This window comes from Bubalus kerabau, chromosome 1 (genome assembly GCF_029407905.1).
Source record: "Bubalus kerabau isolate K-KA32 ecotype Philippines breed swamp buffalo chromosome 1, PCC_UOA_SB_1v2, whole genome shotgun sequence".
In the NCBI taxonomy this organism is placed as follows: Eukaryota; Metazoa; Chordata; class Mammalia; order Artiodactyla; family Bovidae; genus Bubalus; species Bubalus kerabau.
The window spans coordinates 43,316,434-43,341,503 of record NC_073624.1 but is presented as its reverse complement, the minus strand read 5'-3'; the positions used below and the strand labels follow the sequence as shown (position 1 = coordinate 43,341,503).

The 25,070-nt window shown below is 40.3% G+C and overlaps 1 protein-coding gene and 1 pseudogene across 2 annotated transcripts in view; both read left to right on the top strand.

Annotated features, from left to right (window-relative positions):
* The window catches only part of DENND5B (DENN domain containing 5B), a 221,890-nt gene that overhangs the window by 174,733 nt on the left and 22,087 nt on the right, over window positions 1-25,070 (top strand). For both annotated transcript variants that reach the window (XM_055573205.1, XM_055573197.1), the window contains 4 exons: window positions 3,749-3,880; window positions 5,123-5,275; window positions 6,161-6,239; window positions 14,005-14,086. In XM_055573205.1, the coding sequence (XP_055429180.1) occupies window positions 3,749-3,880; window positions 5,123-5,275; window positions 6,161-6,239; window positions 14,005-14,086 (446 nt within the window). The remainder of the gene's footprint in view (window positions 1-3,748; window positions 3,881-5,122; window positions 5,276-6,160; window positions 6,240-14,004; window positions 14,087-25,070) is intronic.
* Window positions 16,934-25,070, top strand: LOC129646673 (glucose-6-phosphate 1-dehydrogenase-like; annotated as a pseudogene).

Sequence of the window (25,070 nt, the reverse complement as noted above, 5' to 3'; positions counted from 1 at the left end):
TTCTGGGAGTGGGATCAGGGTCCACCTCCTCCTGCACGACTTCCTAAAAAATCCTTCTCTGAGTGCTGCCTGGTATGTTCTTTGCCTGAAAGTCCTTTGCAGATCTTCCTGAATCTTGTCTGTGGTGTTCCTTGAATCATCCACGTGTGTGAGTGCACATAGCTCTAGAGGCCTCACATCACCTTGTGACGTGAAATCTTAGCTCTCCACTTCTTTTGTGACTTGTACCTCTTCATGGTGGTGTGTGCGCTAACAAGAGTGTTCTCTACATTTGGCAGAGAAAACTGATTATTTGAATCCCAAATCAGTGGTATTTTTGAGGGAAAAGAAGGGGACTAGATTTAGCACATTGTTTTTCTTCCAAAAAGGGGAAATATTTAAGTATTCAAATTTTCTTTTACTTAAGCATTTTGCAAAAGTGCATAAGTGATTCATTTTCAAACAACTTTTCTTTTGCTGAGTTTATCTGTTCCTGGTCTGTATTTTATATGGTCAGAAAATCAGATCACCAATATAGTATCTTACTGCTAAAAGAAACAGTTGAGGTATCTTTGTCCAGCTTGACATGATTTAACTGAATCCAAGTGTTAGTCGAACAGTCATGTCTGACTCTTTGTGGCTCCATGTACTGTAGCCTGCTAGGCTCCTATGTCCATGGAATTTTTCAGGCAAGAATACTGGATTGGGTAGCCATTCCTTTCTGCAGGGGATCTTCCTGACTCAGGGTTTGAATCTGGGTTTCCCGCATCACAGGCAGTCTTTACCGTCTGAGCCACCAGGGAAGCAAGTCCAAAAGGCTTTGTCTAAAGTCAAATGGACACACAGAGGCAGGGCTAGGCCCACAGGCCAGGCCTCCTGACTCCAAGCCAATACTCCTCCCAGGAACCCTGCACACTGGGTTGCACTGAACATTACTCACCTGAGGTCCAGAGTTACTTAGGACTTTTGGTTGTATTTTATCCCATTATGACATAGTAAGATAAATTTACTTAACTTTACATTGCTCTGCTCTTCACATGCTCCATGTTGGTTAGAGGGACAGGATATTATTAGATGAAATCCTGCGCTGAAGAGCAATTATTTCAGTGTTTATTGAATAATAAGATATGTTTTTATAGATAGTTCCTACTATTTTGGGCTTCCCTGATAGCTCAGTTGGTAAGGAATCTTACCAATCTTATAATGCAGGAGACCCCAGTTTGATTCCTGGGTCGGGAAGATCCGCTGGAGAAGGGATAGGCTACCCATTCCAGTATTCTGGCCTGGAGAATTCCATGGACTATTAAGTCACATAAGAGTCACATAAGGGTCACAAAGAGTTGGACATGACTGAGCAACTTTCACTTTATTCACTCACTTTCCTACTATTTTTGGCTTAGAAATGAAGAAGAGCATAGTAGAAATCTCAGAAGAAACCTGGGGTGACTTCCCTCTGTAGGAAAATGGACTTTATTATGAAACCACTCCCTATGAAAGATTTCTTCCTTCTCAGTTTTTTATCTTAATATACACCTTTTCCTCCAGTTACCCCAAAAAAAGCACGTCTGTGTTGTCACTTGTTTATTATAAGGGCACTGCTTTGTTTTTGCAATATGCAGAAGCAACCTCACTTCTTGCTATGAGAAGGGTTCTTTAGCCACCCCTGTATTCATTCTGCACATGTCCATGGAATGTGGCTTGTTTTGTGGCTTCAACAAAGTGCTCAGAAGGAGAGTTTGCATGTGGCCCTGTGGAATTCATTGTTGGCTAATACTGTATCCGCCTCGTATGTGCTGGCTGATCAGCGAATATGGCCACTCAAAGGACAGTCCCATTCTAGCTTGCTGTCATTTATATTATAAAATAGAACCTAAACTTTAAACTGGTTAATTTTTAATCCAATTATTGACTTTTACAAATCTATTCATATATCTCAGAGAAAAGGAAAAATGCCTGAGGCTTCTTCCTATCCTCTTGCTTTGTCATGTACTCACTTCTTTCATTGTAGCCAGTGTATTCCTTCCTAAGCCAAGTGTGATACTTCACTGTTCTTGAGAATTGGGTCTTGTAGTGGTTCTCTCTGTATTTGCACAGTCCTAAAGATGGAGGAATTGAGGCCTAGGGAGAAACAGAACCCTTTTAACATTAGTAGTTAACATTTGTTTTTACCAACCATTTATCTCTAAGTTGTAATGTTCCAAATAACATTAGTACTACCTGAAATGATAGGAAATGGAGGTAATTATAGTCTCATATATGATCCCTGTCTTATATCTCAGGTTTATTTTTCTGAAATTCTTCATTTCCTGCTTTTATTTATACTAACCTTCAGGATGTTTCACACAACTCTGTTACACTTAATTTCCCTGGTGGAGATTGTTGCCTCTCATTGTCAATTTTCCCTCTTCCTTTTACCCTCTAAAAAGGATTTGAAGCAGGAAGAAATACACACAACTAACTCTGTGCAGAGTCCATTTAATTTTTAAATCCATCCTTAAAATAAGTACACTGAAAAAGAGATTATTTTGTAAATGCTGCCTTTTGTCAGGAGGGTCGGGAAGTAGAAGGTAAATGGCTTTGTTGAATCCCTAATTGGTGAGATTTTTAACAATTGTACTAAATTTAGCAGGTTATTTTTCTTCCAAAGGGAAAATGTGTTAAATGTGCAAAAACTCTCTTTTATTTAAAGAATGCAAAAGATTTTACACATATTTTTCTTACACTATCAAATCTCCCCTTAAGATAGTAAAGATAGATTTCACATATGTGTCTGTGGGAGGATGTGCTGACTTGCAGTCTCTCTCATTCCAATAAACTGCTGGTTTTACTATATAATTAGAGCAATTATTCTCTAAATACAGACCTAAGACACTTAGACTTCTTGGAGATTCTGCCCTGCAGTCCTGACACCAACATAAGGTATCCGGACGAGCTTTCACAGGTGCCACAGAAAGAAGAAAGATAACAGCTGTCCTGAACTAATGACATGTAGTGCTTTCTTACTGGAAATTCACTAACCAAAGTTCAAGAGCAGTGGTCTGAGTTTCTGTGGTCCTCTCTGAGCCGTCGATGTCTCCTAAAATAATATGATATTTCTGATTTCTTTTGACCATGGTACAAGGCAAAGTAGGGATGTCGCAAAGTGTCTTGGAAATAAGAGGTCACCTCCTACATTGGGAGTACATGATACTTTTCAGAGTGGTTGCCTAGCCTTTGTTATGAGGCAGGTGGGCTTGTTTTATGCCCATTTTTATGAATAAGCACGTATACCTGAGGTCATAAAATTTATTGCAACCATTTTCCAGAGCTGACTTAATTTACTGTTGTGACTTGATTAGAACAAAGGACAGCACTCCCCAAGAGGCTGGAAGCACCTCAAGGCTCTTGATCTGTGGGGAAATAGGTGGAGTAAACCAGTAATTTGAGAATCACTGGGTTCCTGGAAAACCATGGGTTTGATATTCATTCAGACACCCCAATTTTTCCATCCCAGCCATGATCCCAACTAATCACACACTGGGTATTCCCAGTAAAAAGACTGAATGAGTTTTTATTTGCTGTGGCTTCTGTCACTCTCATTTTCACGGGACTAACAATAGAGGGAGTGTGACTACCCTCTGCCTTTCAGTGTACTAAACCTTGAACTGCTGTTGCACATATATAGATGTACGGCCTTTTTTTGCATTTTGTTCCTGCACTTATTTTTAAGGTTAAGTAGGTTAGAAGAATATCTGGTGTTTATGCATTAAAAATACTCTTTAATTTTTAGAAATACATGCAAGAGGCACGAAGTTTAGGAAAAAACCTGAGGCAACCCAAATTGTCAGACCTCTCTCCTGCGGTGATTGCACAAACCAACTGGAAATTTGTAGAAGGCTTATTAAAAGAATGTAGAATGAAGGTACGTATTACTCACTGGTGCAGGACAGTGCGCATTCATGTTCACTCCATGTGTAAAGCTAAAATGAACTGAGCCAACCCCCACTTGAGCTTTAGCTTCACTAGAAAGACACTTAATACTGAGGCATAAACCTCATGTGCTCTTTACTAAAGTCATGAACCTCTGCGGGTTCTGTCTGTCACCCCAGAATCAATGACATGGGAGCCCTGCTCAGTTTTTCTCACCTTTCAACTGTTGCTATCTTCCTCTCCAACATGGACAGATATTAAGCCAATCATAAGTTCTGTCAGGGATGTTGTAAACTTATGTGAAAGGCAGCACATTTTTTGTATGTGTTTGTATGTATCTCTGTGTGAACCTGTGTAGAACCTCATCTGTGCCCATATGTGTGTGCATATACCCATAAGGAAGAAGATCTTAGCTGTGTTGTAGATTTGTGTGTTATATACATGAGTCTCCTCTCAGATATCTGTGTTTATCAGAGGTAGCACTACAAGTTGACAAAACTCAGAACATCATTTTAGCCAATAATTTCATTCATTTATTTGACAGTCATTTCTTGAGTACCTTCTCTGTGTTGAGTAAATGCACTATGTCAGCATCAGCTTGCAATGCTGAATCACACAGACATGGTCCTTGCCTAAAGTAACTAGATTCTCTCTCACTTATATTTTATGAGGACAGTTAAGTCTGCTGTAAGTTACCATACTTGAAACTGATTTCCATTTCCTTTCCATTTTCTGGTACATACTCATTCCAGAGAAGAGATGAAAGGGAAAATGAAGAAGGAAAAAAGAAGTCTGCTTCACTTACAAATTAGAGAATTCTGAAACAATTTAGAACTGCCTGTTTGTATTGTGGTTTTTGCCTAAGTGCAATCGAAACAAGTGTGAATATCTTTAGTGTGCTAAGATGGAGCATGAGTGGTGGTGGCAGGATGGAGTTTCAGATTCTGTGATATATAGTAGATTTGGTGTATTGTTCATAAGCATTTTCATGAGGATACTTTAAAATAGCATCAGAATCTCTCTTGAGTGGCTCTCTATTTCTCTGACAGAATAGTTATACATGCTATTATTCATTGGTTGACCACAGAGATTAAGACACTTTCCCCACGGTGATTCCAAATCTGCAGTTAGAAATATAGTGAAGGGAACCCAGGTGTCCTCATTCAGGAATTGACTTGATGGTTTTTGGCCTCATTGCTGGAATAACCCTTGAGACCGCATGTGATATTTTCAGACGAAACGCATGTTGGTGGAGAAGATGGGACACGAAGCAGTGGAACTGGGCCATGGAGAAGCAAACATAACTGGCTTGGAGGAGAACACCCTGATTGCCAGCCTCTGTGACCTGTTGGAAAGGATATGGAGCCACGGCTTGCAAGTCAAGCAGGTAACAGGTTCAAGAGGCCCTGCTGACAGGACCCGTTAGAAGTCCTGTTAAGAAAAGTAACAAAAAGGAAAAAAAACATGAAAATGAAAGGATAAGTCCCTTTGTCACAGGATAATGAGAAATATACCACAGATATTTTAATTCCAGAAAAAGAAAATACAACCCATGATTAGCAAGTAGTTTGGGGCTCCTTTCCTGGTAAAAAGGAAAAGATAAAAAGAACACATTCACTGCAGGGACTGTATTCACTGTTGATTCCATTAAGTATCTACTTTAATCACTGTCTAAAAAAAAATCTAAATATTTGTCAGAATTAACAGTTCTTTACCATTTTAAGTTGTCTGGTAATTCAGGGTGAAAAAATTAGATGCTTTCTCTGCTTTTGTCCCTCTTATCTCCCTTTCTTTTTTTTTTTTTTTTCCTGCTGTATGCATCTTTCTTTCTTCTTCATCTTTTCTGTTTCTCCTCCTGCCCCACTTTTCTTCCCTCATTGCTCCTGCATATATCCAAACATGTTTTGCATACACAAATACATTCTGTGCTGCTAGAGCCTTTAATTCCACGCTGACTAATGTGGCCAGTGTAGACAGCCCTAGTTACATACAGTGAAGTACCAACCCAGCTGAAGTTGGGAATTTCCATGCCTGCACTTCTGGCCTTTGCTTAGCTGACCTTCCCCAGGCTGCTGCCAGCCTTGTCAGTGAGGCAAAGGACCCTCACTACACATGGAGCGGGATGCTCAGCATGTCACACAGCTAGGAATGGATGAACTTCAGTTTCCCAGCTTCATAATCAGCATTTCAATGTGAATGGTTTGATGAGAAGTTATTTTTTAATGAATTGTTTGTTATAAAATGAAAAATTATATATGCCTTGTACTTTCAGGGGAAGTCAGCTTTGTGGTCACATTTAATTCAGTTTCAGGACAGAGAAGAGAAACAAGAGCACCTTGCAGAGTCGCCAGGTGAGAATTCATTGGCTTGATTGTTTCTACAGCACTGGCAGCAGTGGACCATGTCAAAAATCAGTCCCTATGGCTTTGTCTTCACCTCTCTCTCTCTCAAACTGCCATTCACCCCATCTTGCCAATAGTGGGTAGAGTAGGAGGAGGAATATTACTAACTCTGAGACCTGGGGAAAGTCCCTTGACCTTTTGATCTTCAGCTTCCTCATCCACAGATTGGGGAAATAATATTAGCCATGCCAAGGCTATAATGTTGATCAAATCAGATAACATTTGAAAACTTCTAAAAAGGTGTAAAGAATCATATAAGTAGTATTCCTACTCTAACCAGTATTAGGGTATGGTATGTACTGATTTTTTCTTGAATAAAAGTTTTATCACATTGTTAATAATCTTTCAGGGGAGAAAACGTGTATATATATATATATATTTCAAAAATTTCAGAAATCATATTCTTCAATTTATGAGACATCTTATGTTACACTGTCATGATTCATTAGCTCTTTAATTATATAGGATTCGTAGATGCTCTACCTATTGTGTATTTTTCATAAAAAGGAGCTTGTTTTTCTTTAAGTAAAATAAACATCTATTTCATAAAAAGTAGAAGTAATAGTAGAGAGTTAGAGATAAAATGTTTTATACTGAATCAGCTATTTGGGAACATTTTCTAAAATTATGAATTAGACACTGAAAAAATATTTTTTAAAGGCTTATTTAAAAAAAACAAACTCATAAGCCAACCACTAACTTTAGAAATACAGCACTGCAGAGACTTCGCTGTGGTCCAGTGGCTAGGACTCCATGCCCCTAATGCAAGGGCCTGGGTTCAGTCCCTGCTCAGGGAACTAGATCCCACATGCCACAACTACATATCCCACATGCAGCAACAAGGATTGACGATCTCGTGTGCCACGCCGAAGGCCCCGCACAGCCAAAAAAATAAATATTTTTTGAAAAAGAAGGAAAAGAAAGCATTGCATGATTGAAACACACTATTTTCATTCCCCTCACTGCCTCTAGAGGGCAATACTACTCTAAAAGTGGTGTTTATTATTGGAAACCTACTTTTTCAATATATCCAATGAGACAGCTAGGAATAGGAACTGGATACTACATTGCCCTGCTGCTGCTGCTAAGTTGCTTCAGTCGTGTCCGACTCTGTGGGACCCAATGGACGGCAGCCCACCAGGCTCCCCCGTCCCTGGGATTCTCCAGGCAAGAACACTGGAGTGGGTTGCCATTTCCTTCTCCAATGCATGAAAGTGAAGTCGCTCAGTCCCGTCCGACCCTCAGCGACCCCATTGGACTGCAGCCTTCCAGGCTCCTCTGTCCATGGGATTTTCCAGGCAAGAGTACTGGACCACCTCTAAACCGAATGTCAAAGTTTTAATGTCCCATGATATAACCATATTTATAATGATTAAGATCAAGTTTAAAAGCATTCTCTAGTGTCCATTTGTCCTTTTTCCTATTGAAAAAGTAAAAATGCATTAGCGTATCTGAAATTATCTCTAATATTTACCCAAGTTCATAGAAAATTTAGCAGTTCGGACATAAGACCATATTCAAGGTAGTTTACCCTAATTAGAATAAATTCCTAGGAAGAAATAACCATTTGTAGGATGAAATGTTGCAAAACCAAGCTTTGTTAGGCAGGGAGGCATTTGACTTCTACTAAACAGACATGCGAGAATGTCCATCTGTTAAGAGTGAGCAGCTACCAGGCAACACCAGGAAGTTCATGGCTTTGAATAACCAAATCATGGGTGGTTGAGCTAGAGACCAGAGACTCAGCCATTTGCAGGGCGCGTCAGGCAGTCAGTAATGACACTAGTAAAACTGAAGTCAGGGCTCAGAAATACGGAATGTGTCAAAGCCTCATGCAATCATTGCGCTGCACTGCCAAGTGTCAGTGAAGGGCTGGTGATCTAAGAATAAACATAAGCTAAATATTATACTGATCCTAAGTAGGATTAATGTAAGCTGTGTAGCTTTTGAAATCAAATTTACTGTCTGTTTGGAGGGGTGGATTTGATAAATATTGCTCTAACACTTGTGATGATTCAGCCCATGAAGTTAGGACTTAAAAATATGACAGTGTGAAATGTATATAAAAACATCAGTTTAAAAATAAAATTCATTATTGAGAAACAGTATGTTCTAATTATACAAAAATTAGCAGTTCCCTGACTTTAATGGTTTTAAATCTGGTGTTTTGTTTTTTTCCAAAAAAATAGTTTGTTTGCCAACTACTTAGTTTCCTCATTAATGGCAGTAAACAGTATGCGTCTTCATATTATGCAAAGATCCTCCAAGTCCTTAGAGATTCACAGTAGATTTGAACACAGCTCTTACTAGCATTGAGCCAGGAAGCAGCCCTAAACAAGAATTGGACATTTTAAGGATTGTAGAAGAATGGAAAAAGTCTGTCTTAGCAAGAGAACCATAGCAGGGTAGACTTAAAATTTTTTGATAGATTTTATTTTTCTAGCAGTTTTAGGTTCATGGCAATATTGAGCAGATGGTTCAGAGATTTCCCCTAAACCCTCTGCCCCCACACGTGCATAACCTCCCTCATTATCCTGCTTCTCCACCAGAGTAGTACCTTTCTTACAGTTGTTGAACCTTTGTCGACACATCAGCACCCTAAGCCCGTAGTTAATTTACATTAGGATTCACTCTTGATGTGTCATATGTACTATGGGTTTAGACAGATACGTGTTAATGACATGGATCCACCATTATAGTGTAATATAGAGTAGCTTCACTGTCCTAATAATCGTGTGTTCCACCTATTCATCCATCCCTCTCCTCTAACCCCTGGCAACCACTGATCTTTTTAACTGTCTCCATAGTCTGGCCTTACCTAGAATGTCATTTGGTTGACATCATGTGGTATGAGGCCTTTACACATTGGCTTCTTTCACTTAGTAATATGCACTTAAGTTCCCGCCATGTCTTTTAAAACTGTCTTAATTTTGACCTCATTAAATTTTGATCAAGTCACTGTACCTAGTAGTTAGAAGTCCTGTTTTAGAGAGAGGATCTCAGAATGCAGTTGATTCTAGAAAGAGGACCATTCTTAATGTATCACCCAAAAGTTTCTACCTTTAAAAATGTGGACCAGCTTAGACATGGGTGTTATCTCCAAACCTAGCATCCTCAGATAAGTTTCAACTAAACTTTAAATGCACTTTTAAAACAGTTGGCAAGGAGTGGGGAAGAATGCAGAAGGGAATAGAAATAGTAGTTTAAATGCTTATTCTAGACCTAGCCAAGAATTTGGAGTCATTCTTTAAAGGTCTTATCCTCATCAAGTTTCTTTAATTACTTACCTGCCCGTGGATATATTATGACTCTATAAAACAATACATGTAGTCTCTATGCTCTGTGTACTTGCTGTCTATGCGGTAGCATTCTTGCAGGTGGAATACAAAGGACATTTCTGTGGCTGAGTATTAAACCAGTGTTTGTATTGAAGGAGAAAGTAGCCTGTTACATTTGAGTATAGCGAATTAAGAAATACTAAGAAGTTCCCTTTTGAACTAGTGGTTAGGATTCCAGACTTTCACTGCTGTGACCCAGGTTCAATCCCTGGTGGGAACTGAGATCCTGCAAGCTATGCGGTGTAGCCAGGGGAAAAAAAAGAAGAAGAAATACTAATAGAAATATACCTTTGAATAGTTTATAAATTTTTCTTCTGTCTAGAAGAGACTTCATGGAAACTTTTTTAGCATTTAGATCTCTAGATTAAAACTATGGCCTCATTCCTTAACTCCTAATCTGCATTTTTGTTCACAGGCTTCTAAACTTTGCTCCAAAGTTTACTAATAAAATACTGTATTAATTTCCTGCAGTTGCCATTATATAGGACCACAAACGGGATGACGTAAACAACAGACATTTATTGTAGAAGTACTGGGGGGTTTGGACATCAGCATCTTTTTTTGACAGCTAATGCACTGTTATCATCAGTCTATCCCATTAGCAGATTTTTCATAAATCTCTATCTCCAGCCCTAGTTCCTAGACATCCATAGCCCAGACTCAACTCATCCTGAAACAAACTCATTATCTTAGCACCTCTGCCTCCTGTCCCAATCATACTTTCTTCCTTCTTGTCAATTTCACTCAATGACATCATAACCCTCTTCTCAGTCAGGCAAGCCAGAAAGTCATCCTTAATGTAACAGTCCACTGGACATGACATCAGAATACCCTACCCCTTTTAATTAATGGAATTTTGGGGGCAGATTTCTTAGCCTCTTTAAACCTCATTTTTTTCATTTGCAAAATCAAGATTAAATAAAGGAAAGTTATGATTATGGAATACTATATAGTAAAACAGTATATGTTGCTGCTGCTAAGTCGCTTTAGTCATGTCCAACTCTGTGCGACCCCATGGACAGCAGCCCACCAGGCTCCCCTGTCCCTGGGATTCTCCAGGCAAGAACACTGGAGTGGCTTGCCATTTCCTTCTCCAGTGTATGAAAGTGAAAAGTGAAAGTGAAGTCGCTCAGTCGTGTCCGACCCCAGCAACCCCATGGACTGCAGCCCACCAGGCTCCTCACTCCATGGGATTTTCCAGGCAAGAGTACTGGAGTGGGGTGCCATTGCCTTCTCCGAAAACAGTATATATTCATACTTAATATTGTTTTGACTCTTGAGTCTTGCTTACCCTTAATCTAGTTATTTAATTCCCCTGCATATTTCTCCTCTTTGTTTTCACTGGCTGCCACTGTCTTAGTTCATCTACAAGCTGGCCTCTGGAACAACTTCTAGCTCATCTCCCTTGTAGCATTTGTACCATTACACTGGGCTTCCCTGGCTCAGATGGTAAAGAATCTGCCTGCGGTGCAGGAGACCCAGGTTTGATTCCTCAATTGGGAAGATCCCCTACAGAAGGAAATGGCTACCCACTCTAGTATTCTTGCCTGGAGCATCTCATGGGCAGAGGAGCTTGGCGGGCTCCAGTCCATGGGGTCGCAAAGAGTTAGAGGTGACTGAGGGACTAAGTGCACACACACACCATCACACTGTCACTCTACTTAACTGACTAAAAAGCAGTAGGAAACTTCCCTGGAGGTTCAGTAATTGAGACTCTGCACTTCCATTGCAGGGGGTGCGGGTTCAATCCTTGGTCAGGAAGTAAGATCCCACATGCCATAGCATGTGGCCAAAAAAAAAAAGCACTAAGAAGCATATCATTTCTTTTCAAAATTTCTTTCCCCTCCCTAGGATTTCTGGATGTTTCCAACTTGTTTTATTTAAAGTTCTGCCCTCTGGCCCTAAATAATCTTATCTTCCTCAATGAGTATTTGCTCAGCATTTTGAGGGGCCCTCTGGATATTCTAAGAATAGGATATGACCAAGCCTCAAGAGGCATATAATTTAATAATAAGAGTAACAGAAGTGTTAGATTGTGATTGGTTTGTGATAGAGGTTCAGTATTAAAAGTCCCACAAAAGAAAGGGAATAACTTCTAACAGTGTGCCTAGGGGAGAAAGTATATTCAGGAAAGATTTCACACAGAGGCAAAATTAAAGCTAAATTTCTTTTTTTTTGTTTTGAGAGTTTACTTTGTGCCAGGCACCATTATAACTGTTTTACATCTGTTTGAATAAGGTAGGTATTGGGACTGTCCCCAGTTTGCAGGTAATGAAACAGACCATGCTGCTACTGCTGCTAAGTTGCTTTAGTTGTGTCCGACTCTATGCTACCCCAGAGATGGCAGCCCACCAGGCTCCCCCGTCCCTGGGATTCTCCAGGCAAGAACACTGGAGTGGCTTGCCATTTCCTTCTCCAGTGCATGAAAGTGAAAAGTGAAAGGAAGTCGCTCAGGTTGTCTACTTGAAAGTTACACAGTCATGTCCGACTCCTAGCGACCCCGTGGACTGCAGTCTACCAGGCTCCTCCGTCCATGGGATTTTCCAGGCAAGAGTACTGGAGTGGGTTGCCATTGCCTTCTCTGAGAACATGCTTAGACCTGTGAATGTTCTTTTTGTGGATGCTGCTGCTTTTTTAAATGTCAGGCTCCTCTGTTATTTAGTGTCTCACCTGTTCTCTGCCCCCCGGGGCATGATTCCTTCTATTGTCCTGTCTTCCCCTGGTCAAGTTGCCAGATTATGGTAACTCAGCCCCTTTCTCCTGTCTCATAGTCTTTTTCTTTTTCTCTTCTCAACCCATTTCTTACCACATGTGTGGCCATCTTACATGCTGTCTAATCATCTGGGGTGTAGAGGCATTCTCTGAGGCATTTCACTTTCTCTCCAGTAAGAGGGACGTGCTTTCATTAATTAACACACTTAAGTGGTAATAGTCTCAAACAGGAAGACAAACAGCATACTGCCTGCAAATCTCTGCAATAGTGTCTTCCGTGTCTATTACCTGTTGGGTATTGAGATCAACCAGTGTTTCCAGTGACCCATTGCAAACTCCCTCCGCAGACTGCCAAGACAGGTGCCCTATTTATTACCTACTTAGTAGGGCAGGCCCTCAAAAGAACTGCCTTTAGGTTGGTCTGGCTACATTCTTTTTGTCCTGGCAACTCCATCAATGTTCACTTATGTTATACCTGCCAAGTATCAGTTGAGCTTCTTGCATCAAGTGCCAAAATCTTGCAGATCCTTATCCACCAAAATGTTCCTTGTCTTCCTTCAGTGCCAGCTTCATATAAACTTATGTGTTCCAATATTGTATCCTAGCCCCCGAAAGTAGAATGTGTCTAAAAACTGAGAAAATGGAAGTTTAATGTACAGTGAAAACCTCATCCTTAGTTCTCATTTTATGATGTATTTGCCAAGTGTGATGTTGCAATTTAGTTTTCATTTACAGATGAGGAAATAGAAATAAAGGGCACTGAACTCCACGGAATCTCACTTACAGTGAGATTGAGCAATCCAACAATATTGTTGTTACTGTTTAGTCCCTAAGTCGTATCTGACTCTTTGCAACCCCATGGACTGCAGCCCACCAGGCTCCTCTGTCCATGGGATTCCTCAGGCAAGAATACTGGAGTGGGCTGCCATTTCCTTTTCCAGGGGATCTTCCTGACCCAGGGAAGATTCTGAATCTCCCACATTGGCACCACTGAGCCACTAGGGAAGCCCAACTACAATATATTAGCCAATAATTGATTGTTTCGCCATTGTTATATAAAAGAATAATGTTTCCTTCTTACATAAATGTTAGCTCTTCAAGCTTCATAAGAGAATGACTCACAGACATTATACTTCTAACTGTCCATTTAGATTACTCACTTTGTATGATAAACATATTGTTACTTGGATTCTGAACTTGAAGTAGAAACTTACCAGACTAAAGAATCCAAACTCTTAAGGTTTTCTTTTTAAACATGTTTTCGAAAGGGAAATTTTATGATTGTAGCTAACGAGACCAGAGATGATTCACGTATTTAGTAAGGATACCTGCAATTATTCAGAGCTATTAGAATGATAACTTTAGAAAATGACTGGCCCTTCTGGCCAAAATGTACACACGTTGTCTTATTTGCTATGTGGGTTCTTACAATTCATTTAAAATTTTCAGATAAAGCCCCACATTAACTAGGAAGAAAATAGCTAGTTTACTGTAATAATAAAGTAGGAATATTTGGGTAAACAAATTTGAGCTTTTCTATTATCTTTAAAATTTGTTCATATCAAAATAGCTTCAAAGTATTTATTTGTGGAATGTGAACCATGTCGATTTTTTAAGTCTCTACTGTTGTTTTTCTAATACTTTGCTGATATTTTTCTACATAGTTGCCCTTGGACCAGAAAGAAGAAAATCTGACTCAGGAGTTATGTTGCCAACCCTCAGGGTCTCTCTTATCCAAGACATGAGGTATTTGTTATATGTGCTAGCATATGGTGAATACTTTTGAAATATTCATGGTTTTCATATAAATTGCTCAAATAACTGTGACTATGGTATTTTTTGCCTATGTATTCTGAAGAAAACATTTTTTATAATCTCATTTATTTTAATTTTGTACTGTTATGATTTTCCTGACATTAAATCCAAAGGCAAAATGCAATTGAGAAGAGTTTTTTAAATATCCCTATTTTTACATTTTCTTTTGTTCTGTTTTTTTCTTCTTTAGTATCCTTAAATATTACTATCCCCAGATATAAACCAAAAAATCTGCAAATAATAGCAAGTTACTCAGCAGAAAAATCTCTGTCACTTAGATTTCCTTTGAAGCAAATGCAAATCTGAAAATTATCACATGCAATTACTGGTTTTAAAAGTCATTAGAAGGCATCAATATACCTAAAATAGATTTATTGAATGAGGAAGACAGAAGTTTTTTCTTTTGAATATTTTGGGTCCTTTTTAGTTAACTTTTAAAATATATGGGTTTAGTGTTACAGCATTTAATTATTGATGTTTATTTGATTTGTCAAAGGCTTACAACTGAAAAGCATAACTTTTATGAGTAGCGTCATAATACTGCAGTGGCACATCCTGACTTCACACAAGCTGTGATCCCAGGCACTTTTTGTAACTTCTCTTTGTCTCAGTTTTTCTTTCTATTGTTGCTGTTCAGTTGCCAAGTCGTGTCCAACTCTTTGTGACCCCATGGATTGCAGCATGCCAGGCTTCCCCCTGTCCCTCACCATCTCCTGGAGTTTGCCCATATTCTTTCTCTCAAAGATAAAAACAGTTGTCTAGTTCATGAGACCCAAACAAGTTAGTCCATTATACTAAAAAGTTTCAAGAAGTTCTTGGCTTATCCTAAGAGTTCAGTAAATGTTGGATTTTGTTTTCTGAATCCATATTTATATCTTAAATGCTCTTATTGCTTGATAGATGAAATGTAGTTGTCCTCATGTAGCTTATGATTCCTTTTGAGGTCAGCAAGAGATGAATAGTTCTAACTAGGAGGGGAATGCACTCCCCCTCTCTTAATGGAAACATAAAACCACATGTGTTATGCTTTGATTTCACAGTAGCCATCATTTTAAGGTGAGGATTGTTGAGAGCTTTGCAGCAGTGACCTCAAGGACCAAACTTCTAAAACCTAATTAGGAGATGATCACATTACATAAGGCTACCCTACTCCTTCCAGTTTCCTGCATATTTACTTTTATCTCCTTTATGTTGTTGGTTTTGTTTGGGGAGGGGTGTCCGGCCTTGATAAACTCCCTTCGTTTGATAAAAGGCAGTCTAGCGTGCTGATTAAGAGCTCAGACTGTGGAACCAGCCCACAAGGGTTGCTGTTTTAACTCTGCCGCATACTAGGCTCTGTGGCCAAAGGCAATTGCTCATATTCCCAGTTTCCTCACCTATTAAATAATAGTACTTCTCTTAAAAATTTTGGTATAAATATTCAGTGAGTTAATAAATGTAAAGCACTCAAAATTGTCCTGGAAATAAATGTATGTTTGTGTACTCATGCATACATATACATCTATACTTACTTCTGTTTCTATATTTATTTATATGTGTATATGTGTACTTTTATACAATTTTTAAGACCATAAATTCATAATGATATCCCTGATTCCAGTTCTGTACCACAGGGATCATGCTAGCCTTCTCCCTTATATATAATTTTTTTCTCAAACTATGAGAAACCTGGCTCTCATTATCTGTAATATATTCACTTATTTGTACAACCTGTAAGGTAGTTTTGAAATTGCTGCCTCACACCCCTGTAAGAAACAGAGGTACTAACTAAGCACAGTGTTTGCACAGCTCAGTTTTGTCTAACCTTTCGCTATCCAGTCAAAATACTGTTTTCCAAAACTTAGGTTCCTTCTTTTTTTCTCCACTCCCTTCAGTGTGGTCTTATTATTCATTTGTAACAGTGTTAGGTTTATTTGTTACCTTGTATTCCATTCGGGGTTCCCTTCACATCCTAGTGATTTTTGTTTGGGGTTTTGCTTAAATGTATATACAGTGAAATTCATTCTTGGTGTGTAGTCATATATGTTTTCATAAAAACACAATTGTGATGCATCACCCCCTTGTGCTACTGCTTTTGCATCAGCCCCTCTCCCAGCTTCCTACTCTGGGCAGTCACTGATATATTTCCAGGCTCTTTTCACTGAGAGAGCCTAGAAGTAGTAATACCCCAGCAATAGTGAGCACAGCTAGTGCCCACAGATTGGTTTCTGGATACCATTCTCCAATAAAAGGAACCATGGCTATCTAGAGAAGCGATTGATTCCAGGAACTGAGGAAGGGAAAATACAGAGTGAACCAACTGCATCTTTGGTAAGGGAGTGCTCACAAAGTATAGGATCACATAATAAAGACAAGCCAGCCTGAAAGAGCTACAAATGGCCAAAGCTGAAACAATTTGAGCAAAAAAAGTAATTTACAATAGTAATAAAATGAATATCCAAGAGCCTTTTCCAATATAAATAGTTAAATAAGTGAATACAGTGGAACAGCTTTTTTACAGAAGCACTCCAATTAATAAATATAGAAGAATGAAGTAGAAAAATCAGTGGTTGAAGCATCTAAGCTGAAACAAGAATATTTGCATAGTCTCAAAAGTATTTTCCCCAAGAATTTATTAATTACAAAGGAAAAAGTATTAAGTTTACAGTGGATTTCCCAGGCAAGAATACTGGAGTGGTTTGCCATTTTCTTCTCCAGGGGATCTTCCAGACCCAAGAATCAAACCCTCATCTCCTGCATTAGCAGGCAGATTCTTCACCACTAAGCCACCAGGGGAGCCCCTTATTCATAATATATTTACTTATATCTCAGTGGATATGTTTATTTCTGTTTCTAAGTCTTAGGCAAGAACTTCATTGTAATCCCTAGTTGCAATCTAGATAGTTCATGTGGACCTTTTTCCTTAAAGAGAAATACCTAAGTAATATGCTAAACTTTGACAGATAAACAAAAAATACTTGTTTTCTAAAGATTAGATTACATAGATCTCAGAGTTCACACTCTATTGGCCTCGTGCCCTGCCAGTAACTCCTGTCTCCCAAATTTCTGTCTTGAGGCAAAGACATGGGCAGTTTAGAGACTTGAGTCCCTGTAGTTGTCAAGAGTCTTGGTACCAGATTGCTCAGCAGCTGGCATGAGTCCAGGACAGATGTGTCTACAGGCTATCCCCTTTATCTTAGTATGTCCGACAATTCCCCAGGACTTTCACAGATACTAGGTATCACTGTACTGTCAATAATAGAATGATTTCTTTTCTTCCAAAGAGAAAGGCTTGGGACAATAAATAATTATACAGATTATCTACATATAAAAGAGGAGTATTACCATGCCATTATCATTATTACTAATTTCTTTCCAGAGTAGCTATGCATATATCATCTAGACATTCAAACCAACTTTTATTGTTAATGACAAAATGTAATTAATAATGAGGGGTATAGTAGAATATTACATGATTGAGGAGATTGTTAGTACTATTATCTAAGTATAGATATTCTGAATATGTCAACAAATGAGCAGGATGTCTTAAGTATATCCTAGAAGTACTTGGTTTTCCTATAAAGATGGGAATAAATTACTTGACAGTAAACTGGATGGTCACTTTTATCTTTTTATAAATAATGTTTGCATATGTGCTCGTGAGCATCAGCTTTATTCTCCACTAAGGTTAAAATAAGCATGATTAATTTTGTTAACCTAGGAAGGAATATTTGAGGAATTTTTATGACTATAGAGTGTGGGCTTAAACTAAAATTGGCTAATTCCTTAATTTCTCAAATAAATATTCCTTAATTTCTCTAATAAAAATAATTTCTCTGGCTTTCACTGGTGATAACAGTGAAATAAAGACCAGTTTTGGATTCGGGAAATGTGGATTCAAACTTGGTTGCTTCTGCTCTCAAGAATCATTCAGTTTTAGGCGACAGAAGCCTGTTCAAACTAGCTTCAGGAAAAAGGAGGATTTATGGGAGATATGCAAGGGTATTTCCCAGAATCCAAGCCCAAGAACTGTTGCTGGATTGGAAACAGCTTTGTCCATCTCACTGGAAGTAAATTGTCCCTACTTTTACCTCCACTTGTGCAGGCTTCTCTCCTCTGCCCCTTTCCGTCCTTTTTTGCTTTACTGTGAACATGCTCTCCCAAGCCCTGGCCTCAACACCTGTCTTATTTTAAGCATTCAGCAAAGACTGACTCGGTTTTTCAGTGTACTAATTTCCAGTTTGTGCGAGAAAATCTGATTGATTCAACTTAGATCAGGTAGATGCTGCTTATCCATTCAGTTCTAGCTGACAGATAAGGAGCACCAGTCATGGTGGTACCTGGAGTTCTTTCTTCTGGTTCTTCTGGGTCTAAAGAGAGAGAACTTCTCCAAGAATGTGAGTATCATGAAGAAATGCTTGGTAGAAAATGGGTGGCATCTATAGAATAATATGTATTACCTCTGAGGTCTTGGGTGGGTCACTTAGTCTCGATGAATCTCAGTTTCCTCATCTTTGAAGTGAAATAATGATGGTCTCCCTCTCACTAGATATTGTGACAATCGGGTAAGACAGAATACATAAAAATTAGAAAGCTTTGTACCAGGGTTGGAAACAAATAAAATAAATAAGGTATTTAAACCACACACTATATATACTTTACTGTGAATTAACAGGATCTATTTTAGAAGTAATAACTTCTAGAATATTATGCTGAATGTCATTATAGTTACCTATAATAAAATTATTCCAGTTAAAAACAGATTCGAATGGTATAACTATACAGAAAAAATTTTAAAAGATTTGAAGTTTAATAACAGCATAAATTGTTTTAAAGCATAAAATTAGATACAGACTTTTACAAAGCAACAGTTTTCTGAGCTTCTAATATACATTAGGCCTTATAGGGAACAAACAGGGATGCAAGGCTAGTAAGAAGTATTGGGCTCATCATTCTCACGGAGCTTTTGTCAAAATTAGAAATATGTATACCAGGAGAAAATGATAAAATAGTAGACAGTGCATGATAAATGCGAATTAGACTATAGAACTTCATAAATTAGATCATTGAAGGCTGTCAAGGTCAAGGAAAGCTTTCTAGAAGAAGCTGGGATTTCAAACATGAATAGAATCAAATAAGGAAGCTCAAAGAAAGTAGGTACTTCAGGTAATAAAACACAAGTCTATGAGTTAACTGCTTGGAGTAGAATTTTTTAATAGGAAAATATGTTGAGGCCAAGGCTTCATGGGCCTTGAATGCAAGCTTGAGCAATTCAGGTGATATCCTGTGAGCGTTTGAAAATTCTGCAATAAAGCAGTTAATTACATTAGGAAGCAGTCTTTTAGGCAAAGAAATTTCCCTAGTGCCAGTAAACAAAGGGCTTGAGAAGAGTCTGGTGGCCTCATCTCTTGACGCCTGTGCCTCCTGCCAAAAAAAAAAATAGTGCAAACATTTTTATGAGGGGAATGCTAATAGCCACCTAAAGAAAATACGTTTCACTTTATGTATTCCAATCCTGCCCATTTTCCTTAACCATACATTGTTTTTCAAATTATTATGTCCCATTTTGACATTCTTGATCTATTATGTCTCCAGTTTAAGGCCAGCATACGACTAATTTCAGTAGATTTTACTGTGTTAGAGCAGTAAGAATATTTAGGAAAAGATTATACAACATAAGTACTTACCAAACCTCATGTAGATTCATTTTGGGTGGATACACTTTGACAGCATGGTATTCCTGGATCCTGTGAACTCTTATCTGGCACTGAGCTCATGGGGGGACCTTGTAAGTACTGTGGAACTTTAAGTGGTAAATACCTGAGCATTTTCCAGTGTTGCTTTTAGTCAGCTGTTTCATCTGGGCAATGTCAGGGTTGAGGAAGAGCCAATGCTGTTTCCTAGGCTCATATTGGCTGTGCCCACGTGGGTTGTCCAGTGCCCACCACTGCTGCCACCACCATAATCAGGGTGTAAATGGGGCTTGCCTGACCCCAGTTTTCTTCATTTGTGACCACGTGTAATGGTCTTAGGCCTTTAAAGATAAATTAAGTCTGTCATAATTTCTGAAAAAAATTCTTAGAGGTGAGGTGAGGTTGGTTAACACGAAAATGTCAACAGAATTTTCTTTTATCTCCTCCGTATGATGTGTTTTTCAGCCACTTCTTTAAGCCTCTCGTGTGATGTGATAATGCTTTATTTTACATTTTGTTTATCAAGAGTGTTTGATCAGACGCATGGGAGTCTGCCCCAGACAGGAAGCTGCAGCTGCGAGCCTCCCTAGCTCTGACCCTGCTGGGGGAATAGCCACCACGAGGCTGCCTAATAGGGTTGGTTTGACCTGACCAGGTGACCTTAGCAAGGGGTGGGGGGTGTGCTGAAGAAGGCTGGCCTACAACTGGGATCGAGGGGCGTGACCACACTGCAGAAATGGAACCCTCTGCCCAGGGCACACGAGAAAACCAAACCTCAGGACGAAGGAGGGAGGGACACGTGTGAACACATGAGGACTCACAAGGCATCCAGACATGGAAGGGCAGTACTGGGGACCACAGGTGACCCGCAGCCGGGCACCCAGCACAGAGAGCATCATGGCAGAGCAGGTGGCTCTGAGCCAGATGCAGGCGTGTGGGATACTGCGAGAAGAGCTGTGCCAAAGCTATTCTTTCCATCAATCAGGGACAATATATCTTAATATGTACATATCCTCTTCAAGAGGAAGATCTACCCCACCATCTGGTGGCTGTTCCAGGATGGCTTCTGCCAAAAGATACCTTCATTGTGGGCTACACCCACTCCCACTTCACAGTGGCCAACATCTGCAAGCAGAGCAAGCCCACCCCAGAGAAGGAGCCCAAGCTGGAGGAGTTCTTTGCCCACAACTCCTACGTGGCCAGCCAGTATGATGACGTGGCTTCCTAGGAGCACCTCAACAGTGGCATGAATGCTCTCCACCAGGGTCCGCAGGCCAGTGCCTCTTCTACCTGGCCTTGCTCCCCAGCGGCTACAGGACTGTCACCAAGAACATCCGTGACACCTGCACGAGCCAGACAGAACCGTATCATCATGGAGAAGCTCTTTGGGAGGGACCTGCGTATTTCCAACCAGCTGTCCAACCACGCAGCCTCCCTGTTTTGTGAGAACTAGATCTACTGCATCGACCACTACCTGGGTAAGGAGGTGGTCCAGAACCTCATGGTGCTGAGATTTTGTCAACAGGATCTTTAGGCCCCATTTGGAACCGTGACAACATTGCCTGCATGGAGCCTTCAAGGAGCCATTTGGCACTGAGGGCTGGTGGAGCTACCTCGGAATTTGGGATCATTTGGGAGGTAATGCAAAATCCCCTCCAGATCCTGTGTCTGGTGGCCATGGAGAAGCCCACCTCCACCAACTCAGATAACATCCGTGATGATAAGGTCAAGGTGTTGAAATGTATATCAAAGGTGCAGGTGAGCAATGTGGTCCTGAGCCAATATATGGAGAACCCCACTGAAGAAGGTGAGGCCACCAGAGGGTACCCAGAGGACCCTGGGGTGCCCCATGGGTCCACCACTGACACCTTTGCGGCTTTTATGTTCTCTGTGGGGAATGAGAGGTGGGACGGGCTGCCCTTCATACTGTGCTGCAGCAGAGCTCTGAATTAGCACAAGACCAAGGTGTGTCTGCAGTTCCTAAACATGGCTGGTGATGTCTTCTAGCAGCAATGCAAACGCAACAAACTGGTAACCCATGTGCAGCCCAAGGAGGCTGTGTATGCCAAGATGATGACCAAGGAGCCTGGCATGTTCTTCAACCCTGAGGAGTCAGAGCTGGACCTCACCTACAGTAACAGATACAAGAATGTGAAGCTCTTTGATGCATATGAGCATGCCTCATCCTGGACATCTTCAGTGGAAGCCAGATGCACTTTGTGCGCAGTGACGAGCTCCAGCAGGCCGGGTGCATCTTTACCCCACTGCTGCACCAGATCCATCACAAGAATCCCCAGCCCATCCCCTACATCTGTGGTAGCCCAGGCCCCACAGAGGCCAATGAGCTGATGAAGAGAATGGGCTTCCAGTACAAAGGGACCGACAAGTGGGTGAATGCCACACGCTCTGAGCCCTGAGCACCTGGTCCCCACCCCAACCCACCTTGGCCTGTCTCTCTGTCCTTCCCACTGTCTGACCCCATTTCAGGAGGACCTTAGGACCATAACCGTCGGCCTCACAATACTGGCTCTAGGCTCTGGCCACGCTGTGCCATGGCTGCCTTGGGCCCAGTTACATTCTTCAACCACAAGCGCAGGAGAATCACACTGTGACCATCCCCAGCAGCCAGTGAGCCAGCTTCTGTCCACAAAACTGAGCCCCAGTGGAAGAAAGAAGAGTGGCTCTTCATCTGGCCTGGCTCTTCCCAGATGACTGGAGTTAGAGGACCATAGGGAGGGGCAGTGGTAGGCCTCAGTGGGCCATAGCTGTCAGCAGGCTCCTCAGAACTCAGGGGGAAGGCCCAGTTGCTTCTGCACCAGCCTCAGTGCTATTTGATATTCCTGGTCACCCCTGGAAGGAACTTCCAGGCTGCCCAGCACACCCCGCCACCGTCTTGGCTTCCTCAAATGTCCCCCTGGAATGTCCTCCCCACTGGAAACCAAGCAGCAGGTGGGATGCCCCACCTCAGTCCCCTGTCATTAAACCAGCAAATAGGAATAAAAAAAGAGTGTTTGATCATATGTCAGTGCCCTGGATTGAGAGGCTAAATCTTTACATCCAGGGATTGAGAGAGAAGGAGGGAAGGAGAGAAGTAAGAATGTGTGTATTGTAACATGGATGGACCTAGAGGGCATTATGCTAAGTGAAGAGAAATCCTGCATGATGTCACTTATATGTGGAATCTAAAAAAGAAAACGAATGAACAAACATAATCAGTCATAGATACAGAAAACAGGTGGCTGCTAAGTGGGCAGGGGCTTCAGGAGAGGAGAGAAATAGAGGGAGATTGAGGTAAAGACTTTGAGTTAACTAAATTAGTCACAGGTATGAAATGTAGTGTGGGGAATATAGACAGTATGTAATACTGTTGTATGGTGACAGATGACAGCTAGACTTATCATAGTGATCTTTTTGAAATGTATAGAAATCAAATCACTGTTTGTAGCAGGAATTAACACAGTGTTGTGGGTCAGTTATACTGCAAAAACAAACAAGTTCATAGAAAAAGAGATCAGGTTTGTGATCACCAGAGGCCAAGGTGGGGTGGAGGGAGATCATCTGAAGGCAGTCAAAAAGTGTAAACTCTGAATTTTAAGTACTTAATAGGGATGTAATGTGTTGTGCAACATGACAAGACAACACTGCTATACAATGTAAATGAAAGTTGTTAAGAGTAAATTGTAAAAATTCTAATCACAAGGAAAAAAACTGTCTTTAATGTATCTGTAAGAAATGGTAGATGTTCACTAAACCTATTGTGATCATTATTTCATAATCTATATAAGTCAAATCATTATGTTGTGTACCTTATATGTTGTGTGTCAATTATATCTCAATAAAACTGGACAGGGGGAAGAGATGTGTTTTACAAGGAGGGTATTCCTTATTCTGAATGCTGGAATCATCAGAGTCTGCAATGTTTATAACAGCTGAGATAAGTCATTCTGTACTTTAAAAAAAAATCAAAGGAAAGGATGGTGGGTCACAATCACAAAGACTTTTCAGTGACTCATTTACTGTTTCTATAATTATCCTGTCCCTTAGATTTGTCCTTCCTGCTCAATCCTTCTTTCTTCCTAGGAGGGGAATCATTTAGGAAGATTAATTCAGTCCTGCTGGGCATAGCATCAACTTCAACACAGAATACTAATTTATACATATATGTAAGTTATGACCAACCTAGATAGCATATTGCCAACAAAGGTTCGTTTAGTCAAGGCTATGGTTTTTCCTGTGGTCATGTATGGATGTGAGAGTTGGACTGTGAAGAAGGCTGAGCGCCGAAGAATTGATGCTTTTGAACTGTGGTGTTGGAGAAGACTCTTGAGAGTCCCTTGGACTGCAAGGAGATCCAACCAGTCCATTCTGAAGGAGATCAGCCCTGGGATTTCTTTGGAAGGACTGATGCTGAAGCTGAAACTCCAGTACTTTGGCCACCTGATGCGAAGAGTTGACTCATTGGAAAAGACTCTGATGCTGGGAGGGATTAGGGGCAGGAGGAGAAGGGGACAACAGAGGATGAGATGGCTGGATGTATCACTGACTCGATGGACGTGAGTCTGGGTGAACTCCAGGAGTTGGTGATGGACCGGGAGGCCTGGCGTGCTGCAATTCATGGGGTTGCAAAGAGTCGGACACAACTGAGCGACTGAACTGAACGTTCATTTGGGGGTTGATCACTCAATTTTTTTGTGGCCACACAGTATCCTAAGTCTTTCAAATTTTTAAGAATTTTGAATTTATTAGTATAATACAGCTTTTCTTCTAATGCCATAGAAAATGGAACTTCATATTTTCCAGATGTTGTCAGAGCAATTTGAAAAATGATTCAGTGAATTAAAGTTGTAGCAGAGACTTAATTAAACTGTAGAACAATTATTTTGAGTAAGAGCATGAATATACAGCCTGTTTTATTACTTTTATTTTTCTGAGGGTCAGGGATAACCGATTGCTGGTTTATATGTATCTGCAAGCATGAAACAAGAACAAAATAAAACCTGAAAGAGTAAATGAGTGTTAAATGCTTTATCTTAGGATATTGTCTGTTTGGTCATGTTGTAATGCTAATTCTGATGTGGGACTAATTTCATGATTCAGATGGGACACTTGAAGTTTAATCAGCATAAATGGTGTGTGGCCTATTCCCTCTAAGTAGAAAATAACTTTACTGTGCGAAGTGCTGTAATTCTTTAGTTCTTTTCCAGTTCAAGGTTAGCCTTAGGATTTACATCTTTGCTGTTTTA